This window comes from Zootoca vivipara, chromosome 5 (genome assembly GCF_965207765.1).
Source record: "Zootoca vivipara chromosome 5, rZooViv2.hap1.1, whole genome shotgun sequence".
Classification (NCBI taxonomy): Eukaryota; Metazoa; Chordata; class Lepidosauria; order Squamata; family Lacertidae; genus Zootoca; species Zootoca vivipara.
This window is the reverse complement of record NC_142588.1, coordinates 42,053,485-42,062,176: the sequence shown is the minus strand read 5'-3', so window position 1 is coordinate 42,062,176 and position 8,692 is coordinate 42,053,485. Positions and strand designations below refer to the sequence as shown.

General features: G+C 43.1%; 1 protein-coding gene across 4 annotated transcripts in view; it reads right to left on the bottom strand.

Annotated features, from left to right (window-relative positions):
• Positions 1–4,456: 4,456 nt before the first annotated feature.
• Positions 4,457–8,692, bottom strand: part of CHST15 (carbohydrate sulfotransferase 15) — an 82,470-nt gene continuing 78,234 nt past the window's right edge. For all 4 annotated transcript variants that reach the window (XM_035137721.3, XM_035137720.3, XM_088669607.1 and 1 more), the window contains exons 7-8: positions 7,436–7,583; positions 4,457–5,064 (exon numbers count right to left, since the gene is read on the bottom strand). In XM_035137721.3, the coding sequence (XP_034993612.1) occupies positions 4,874–5,064; positions 7,436–7,583 (339 nt within the window). In that variant the 3' untranslated portion in view covers positions 4,457–4,873. The remainder of the gene's footprint in view (positions 5,065–7,435; positions 7,584–8,692) is intronic.

Genomic DNA, 8,692 nt, shown 5'->3' with positions numbered 1-8,692 from the left:
ACCATTTCCTGCTCCCTCTCTAAAATCACCCTCCCTCCAGCTGCTCTTTGCCCCATAAGGTACTGATGAAGCAAATAGCACATTCTAGATGTCTTTGTTGGTGGTAAAGAAACCGGAGGGAGGATTAACCCCCTTACCCCACATGCCACAACCCCATCTAGTCTTGACCCAACCACCCCCACCTCTTAACAGCTGCTTTTCTTACAAAGCATCTCATAAACATGCATTGCACAAGTACTTTATGTAACAGGTAGTTTGGCCCTATGATGACTCTCTAGCGTCATGGCTAACAAAGATGCTGAGGAATGTGTGAGATCTGCAGAGAATTACCCCCCCCCCAACATCCTCCCATACCTTTAATCCACAGCTGCACTCCAAGAAATATTACCTGTCTGCTTTTGCTTTTCCCCTTGAGTGGGATTCATGCTCTTAGGTATCCCTGGGTTTCTATGCAATAATAATGAAGGAAAGAGGCCTTTCAAAGAGGTCTCCAAGAAGCAAACTGGGAATTGTAGGAGAGAAAATGGAAATAAAAATATAACAAAATAGATGAGAGTCTCATGGGTAGGGGTGTGACAGAGGGAGAGGAGAGGTGTAAGGGAGGGAGATATTGAAGGAAAGCTTCAAGAATGAATGTCTACAATGAAGATCTCATCACAGCCTAACACTGCTCCAGGGTCCTGCAGGGATGTTTAGCTTTGGGGTTTATGGTGATGGTGGTGGTTTTGTTTTGTTTTGTGTTTGTGTGTGTGTGTGTGTGTGTGTGTGTGTGTGTGTGTGTGTTGTGTGTGGTATGCTTTTATATGTGCCTGCTTGGCAACAATACTTTTTATGCGTTAAGTTAAAATTGATCTTCCCAATGTCCTTGCATTAGTATTTTGAATGCTAGAGTTAATATTCCCTTTCCATTTTGGAACCAATACCTTGGGGGGGGGGGGGAGAGAGAGAGAGAGAGAGAAATTCTCCATCTCTTTTTGTCTTTCAGAACTTTCATGTACTGTATGTAACTGAGGTGCCAGCTAACCGGCTAGGGTTGAGCTTCTTGGTGCCAGCTAACTGGCTAGGGCTAACTGGCTCTTAGGGACAAAAAACACTTCCCAAGAGAGTGGTGTGGGAAGGCAGGCGATGATCATTCCCTCCTGGGCCCATTCTTTGCGTGTTTGGACCTTTAAACCTCCCCCTTAAATAAATCCAGACAAGACTAAAAAAATTTAGTTTGGTTTTTGGCAGAATTTAGGCCACAACTTTCTTGATTACAGAAAAGTGACTGGTTGCATAGGCTCTGGTTCGACTAGCTCCCTGCACTGTTGCAGGTAGCGCTGACCCAGGGCACCAGCATAGGTCAGCCTAGGGTGAACACCTGGGATGGTGGAAAGCCAGGGACATGCTATGACCACCACCCAGATGTCCCCCTGGACTCAGGCATGGGCACAACCCCTCGCAGGGTTGACCAAACCATTGAGACCCTGGATTCCTTTAACGGAATATCCTTCACATAGGGATGGCAAGAGCGTTCTCCCATCCCTATCACCTGAACCAGAACCTATCCACAACCTTACAAGTTGTGACAATTTGCTACATGGCAGGCAAAACCCAAATGGCACCAGCTAATCAGCCAAGTAGGGAAAATTCCTGCCGTGCCCCTGTCCCAATGACAGACGACACACGACAACATAGCAAGGTCAAGTGTGCAAGCCCTAAATATAGGGAGAGGTGGGTGGGTGTTCTGATGCACTGACCAAGAGGGAAAGCTCAGGGTCATGTGCATAGTCATATATAGGTCCCTTGATCCATTTTGGCTAGCGTCCCATTGGTCAGATTGGACCCAGCATCAAGGGACCTACCAATAGGGTGTTGTGGCTATCCAATCGTATCCACCCACAAGGGTTTGGTTGCCAGGTCTCACCGCAATACATGCCCTCTTTGAGGGAGGACACGATTTCCCATCTCTTTGAAGTCAAGTGGAGATAAACTGCATTGCTAGGTGGATGCCAGTGTTGATACTCCCTCTCTTTTTTCTGTGGTTATTAATGATGTTGCTGTTGGGAGAGCATAGATTGTAAACTAGTTAAGCTGATGTAAGCTAGGTCTCATGGCAGCTATCGTAATTGTAGTGTAGGCCTAGCTTGCATATTGTTTGATTGTGTAGCCTAGGGGTGTCTACTCTGCAAGCTGTATTTAGCCTAAGTGATAGGTGGTGGTCCCCAAGACCTCCAACAATGCAATGTTTGTGGTGGCAAAAAGAGAGGGGGGGGAACCACTCTGCTATTGACAGGCAAGGTGTGCAAAGTAACCCCCAGAGGTTTTCAGAGTAGTTAACCCTCAGCATTTGTGGTTGAGAAGCCAATAACAGAGTCGGCTTGAGAGTCATAGGTCTGTTGCCTGTTGTACTGCATTCACAACAGGTTGTATCAGATACACATCTCAGATAAGCATCCTGCCCCCTTCCATGGGAAAGCTGTGGCACCGTTTTGCTTTACTGTGGGCTGTGTTACTTCTATTGAATCCTTCCTGGGGGAAAGTTCCTTCCTTCCTTCCTTCCTTCCTTCCTTCCTTCCTTCCTTCCTTCCTTCCTTCCTTCCTTCCTTCCTTCCTTCCTTCCTTCCTTCCTTCCTCATACAGAACATTTTTTTAACTAGTAGCCATTGAGACGGGTGTATGGGGTGTTGGGGAGGAGTAGTACCTCTGGTGGGGGAATTCATCATGCTCCTTCTGGAGTAGTTTGTCTGCCTTTGGTTCCCACCCTGCACTCAACTCTCACCTGTGGCTCCTAGAAGCTGTTAGCATGTGACAGTGGCCACATCCCAGGAACCTGCTTTGGCTGGCCAACCAAACCAGTTGAGGGTAGCCAATGGGTCTCAAACCTTTCTTCGGATAGGGGCTTCCCCTGCATGAGAAGGTAGGCACCACCAAACCGAGCAGATGATATCAATAGTGGGTCTAACAGTCAAGAAGGCAGTTCCTGCACATACTGTAGAGAGAAGTGAGGGGCAGGTGGAGGTCAGTCTCGGAAGGTAGGCCATCTAGGAGAAGGAAAACTCTGATCCTAAACCTGTTCTGCCTTGTGCGATATCTTTGGGAGAAGAAAAGGCTAAGGAGTAAGCCTGACACAAATCCAGAGTGGAATCCCTAAGACAGTTATATGGTGTCTTGTACACCTCCTTCCAGCAACTTCTGTAGCCAAGCTGATATTGCTCTGCTTTCCTTTGGACCACATCAGTGAGGCTGGAGGGGGGGGAGGAGTTGTCATCTGTGCAGCCCAGGAGCTCGATACACACTGCCCAGTCTTGTACCCCAGGGAGGTGACTTCAGAATGAATTACTTGGACACTGAGCAGTTCCTTGCCTGGAAGGGTCAAGGCGCTAATTATTATTATTATTTATACCCCGGCCATCTGGCTGGGTTTCCCCTGCCACTCTGGGCGGCTTCCAACAAGTACCAAAATACATTAAAATATCACAATTAAAAGCTTCCCTAAACAGGGCTGCCTTCAGGTGTTTTCTAAATGTCAGGTAGTTGTTTATCTCCTTGACCTCCGATGGAAGGGCGTTCCACAGGGCAGGCGCCACTACCGAGAAGGCCCTCTGCCTGGTTCCCTGTAGCTTTGCTTCTCGCAGTGAGGGAAGGCTCTCGGCGCTGGACAATGGGGGTGGAGACGCTCCTTCAGGTATACTGGACCAAGGCCGTTTAGGGCTTTAAAGGTCAGCACCAACACTAATCAAGAAGCTCATTGGTCTAGAATGGATAGGGAGGGAAACCAGCTCAATATGTGTATGCATGAATTTGTGTGTGTATGAGTATGTGTGGCGAATTTGTATTCTGTGTGTATGCATGCACAAGTGAGAGCGAGTGCATGTTTGGTGGCCCAAACCACTTTGTCCTAGCATGTGGCCATTCTTGAATGCTGCCCTAGGGCTGAAAATGTTAACCATACCTGGCCTAAGCTTTGTATTGTTCAGTACAGGAAATAATCATCAGGATTTTAGGCTGTGTACTATAGTGGAATATTGTAATTCTATAGCTAGCTCTGCTCTGTAAGTCAAACTCCTGGTACAGTACTTTCGATAGCTTTTGGATGAGACCCACATTGCATATAGAAACAGCACATAACTATACCAAACAAAAAGTAAAGCTATAATTTCCCTCCCTCTTCTTTTATTTTATTTGATTGTAAACTTATTATGATTGTATCCTATTCTTACATCAGTTTGAAAGTCAGCCCTCTTATCAATTAATATTTTAGAGTAAGGCACCCTTGAGGAAAATTCTTCTCTTGATTACTGTTACAGGGGAAGGATTCATTCTGGGCTTACTAAAACACAATCATGCATTAAAAAGTTACTTGGTTTTGATTTTATGTTTTAAGTTACACAGCTCAGGCAGATTTAATAGGTTTATTATGGGCAAGGGGAACACATATTGAAGAGTTTGTTGAAATTAAAAACAGACTTCCAGATGAAAATCAATTAACTTTTAATGGTTAAAAAGCTGTTTTGAATAGTTTCAAAAGAATGCAAGACGTATCTTAAAAATTAGAATGAGTGTGCATTTTTAGGTGGCTAGTGCTTTCTGTACTGTAACAATAGCTTAAAAATGGCATTTCAAAAACCATAACCACAGAATGCAAGACTGCTTCATATCGAGGCTATTGGTGCACTGTTTGCTGAGAGAGAGAAAAGTTTACAAAAGACATTGATAGAGCTTTATGTTCTTCTATGGCAAATCTGATATAACTTTGTTGACATATTGTATGCTGAACATGGATTTAACTGCAGTAGGCTTGCTTGGTCTCAGAGTGGGCAATTGCTTGCACCTGAAAACAAGATTAAAAAATAATCCTAAGCACTGTATTGGTGGCACCAGAATTGACAGATCAGGATTTTTTCCATAAAAAAGCTTCATCAGAAAGAACTTGAGCCAATTTTGTGTTGAAAGGCTGATAGAAATCTCGGAGAATTTCCTTTGTGATAGGTAACATAGGGCCCAAATTGCGATCTTCAGGCCTCCTGGTATTTGATGCAGGACTTTTGGTAATTAGAGCTTCTTCTTTTTCACTTAGAGCACCTGTAGTAAAATTAAGAAAAGGAAAAAGATAATCACAAAATATGCTTGTATAACTTTCTGTTATGCATTTCCTCAAGCATTTCCAAGTTAAGTGACATGAGATGTATAAACGTGGCTTTTGGACATTATAGCTTGTTGTCTGAACAGGAGGCATGACTTCTTGGCAGCGCCTAAAGCACACTCCATCCCTTCTATTAGGACCAAACTATACATGGCATGAAATGTTTGCAAGCATTTAATATACAAGATTTTGGTTTTTTAATTGTTGTTCTTTTCGGCTGTTAGGGATAAGCAAGATAGAGAGTCAGCTTAGACTTTTCTGTACATGCTGTGATGCACCAAAAATTCCCCATCTGCAACTGCTTTTGATGCCAATGGAAACTTCTCTGCTAGGGCTAATAAGCAGCTTTGGAGAGAATGCTTATGAACAAGAAGAGCTCTCTGCTGGATCAGGCCAAAGGCACATCTAGCCCTGCACCCTGTTCTCACAGTAGCAAATCAGATGCTTGTGGGAAGCCTAGAAGCAGGACTTGAGCGCAACAACACGCTCCCTACTTGTGATTCCCGGAAACTGGTATTCAGAAGCATGCTGTCTCCAACAGTGGAGATGGAACATAGTCATCATGGCTAGTAGCCATTGATAGCCTTATGCTCCTTGAAGTTTTCATTAAGGACATTTTTCAGTGTGATTCCATCATGTGAGGAAAGGTTTAATTCTCCCCTTCTCTTGCACAATGGCTCTGGTTATGTTCACTTACATTCCCACTCTCATACTATTTAAGGAAGGGAATTCACGCATATTGAATGCTTGCATGCATTTAACCTCAGAACATTGTTTGCCCCTTAGGAGTGTGAGCTTGAGATGCAGAAATAGGGGTTCTAGCCATTTTGTCCTACTCAGAGGAGGCCCATTGAAAAGAATGGAGATAATTAACTTTGGGCTTTTAATTTCAGTGAGTCTAGCACTAACATACCTAAGGTTGTATCCAGCTAAGGGACCATGTGAAAACATGAAGAGTGTGGCTCCTGTTCCATTTGCAAGCTGTAGTGTACAAGCCATTCTAAGTAAATATGTGTTCTTTTCTTTACACAATGTTAAAAAAAAAAAAAATCCCTGCTGGTGCTGGATCATTCTAGCTCAACACCCTAATTCCTGTTTAATGCAACAGTTCTACTCCAGGTTATGTTCTGTAGTATTTAGACAGTTTTTAAATACTTAAAAGTTAATTGCATTTAAAACATAAGATGATTCCATCCCCCATGTATCACTTAAATCATTTTGCATCGTAAGCAGCATGAATTGTTCATCTATTTTTAAAATGTCTAAACCAACCTTCATCTAAACAGAATAAATCCTTATGGCTGATTGTTTTCTCAGAACAATTTAGCATAAAATAATCATGAATGTACATCCTTTCTCCTTTTTTCTAAAAAGTTGTCCTCTTATGATGGAGCTCCTGATGTCAGGAAGCATTTATGTCACTCATGCATAGAGGTCCAGTACACCCTCATGCAAAAAAGATAGCAATTCACTTTTGAAATACATTACATGCTGCTACTTTTGGTGATCTAAAGCAGAGGTAGGCAGCTGAATACAAGCCCAGGGATCAGCTCCACTTGGGAGCTCCTAAGCGGAGCAGTTCCCAGCAGGACTTACATGTGGTGCCATTTAATAATAATAATAATAAACACCAAACCCAAGTCCCATTTGTAGGGGAACAATTGGAACCACACTCAAATGCTCCCAATTGTTCCTTTGCAGCTGCAGCTTTCCCTCACCCACAGATGACAGCAGGTGAACATGGCGAAAGAAAAAATGGCCTCATGGGCCAAATTGGAATCCCTGGTGGACCTGATTTAGCCTGACCTAAAGGCTGCTATTACCTAAAGACCTGATTTAGCCTGACCTAAAGGCTGCAGTTTCCACATAGAAATGGTTTACCGAAGGCCATTTTTGATCACTGAATTGCTCCATGTGGAAGGGGCGGAAAGTGTGCAGCCATAACTTGATGCAACTGCACTACTTCATAGGTCTGTACATCTGCCAGTTCTTACACTGAACATGCAACATTCTTAAATGAAATGTTCTTACATTATCTGTATAGGAAAGCATGTGCCAAGTGACCCAAAGGTAACATGAACCTGCAGATTAAAATTAAATTTAAAATAGCATATCTCTTGGTTAAAAGACAAAGAATGGCTAAATTTAAGCAACTTATCTTTAAGTTTGAATATATGTGATCTAACTACAGAGCAATTACCAGGGACAGTCTGAGAGCAGATTTAGGGAGGGGGCCGAAGCAGAAGCCTTGGAAAAATAGGGCAACTTCATTGAATGTGCTTTAATCAGAAAGGTCAGAAAATTTCCTACCTAAATCCAGAAACTGGAACACCATGTGCATAGTAAGCTTAACGTTGGATGCATGATCCTCCAAGCGGAGAACTAGTATTTGATCTTTATTAAAAACTGCAAGCCAGTCCAAGAGAAAAACAACATACAGTCCAACCTGGAGCCTTACCTAAAAGAATGAAAAACAAAATAAATTCTTGTTTTAAGAAAACACTACAAATGAATTGGCCATGGCAGACAACAATAAGTGAGGTTATGAAAGCCATAGCTTTATTGCAGGGGTGTGACATACTCGTGGGTCACCATATGTGCTATAGCAGAGGACTCCCATTCCTGAACTAGTTACAGGTAGGTAGCCATGTTGGTCTGGCGTAGTCGAAACAAAATTTTAAAAAAATCCTTCCAGTAGCACCTTAGAGATCAACTAAGTTTGTCATAGGTATGATCTGAAGAAGTGTGCATGCACACGAAAGCTCATACCTGAAATTAGACTTTGGAAGGTTAACTTCTTGCCTCCGCCTCTGCACCCGTATTAGGCTTGAAAAACAGCAAAAAATATTTTTAAAGCCTAAATGGAGATGGGGTGAAAGTGAGTGTGCATGTGGTGTGCATACTTGCAGGGCTCATGTGTACAGCTGCAGCACATCCATTGTACCCATAACAGTTTATCTGGTTTGCAAATGTGCCCACGGACCCAGAAAAGTTTGCAACCCTGGCATGCATGCATCTGGGAAGCCCAGCAGGGAGGGGATACTTCTCCCTCAGCTGGTATGCTACCCTCCGATACTGGAGGCAGCATGCAGCCACCATGACGAACAGCCATTGGATTTGTCTAATCCCCTTTGAAACCCAATCTGTGACCATGACCGTATCTTGTGGCAGCAATTTTATATCTTAAGTATGCATTGTGTGAAGAAGTACTTCTGACTTTCCAACATTCAGCTTCATTGGATAATCTCTTGTTCTAGACCAGTGTTATGAGAAAAGTAGAAAAATGCCCTGTCTTCATTTTCACTGTGCCATGCATAATTCTATACACCTCTGTCATGTTCCCCTTTACTTCCCTTTCCCTTTCCCCCCAGAGTAAAAAGTCCCAAATGCTGTAAAGGTTCCTCACAGGGGAGAAAGATGATAGTACATGAATGCACCCATTAATGCTCTAGTTGGGTGCTCAACTTGCTCCCTTCTTACCAAAGATAAACAGTTAAATCCTCAATTTAGCCTTTTGTCTTCTATGTGGATGGATGGATTTTTAAGCAGAAAGACTTTGTCATATGA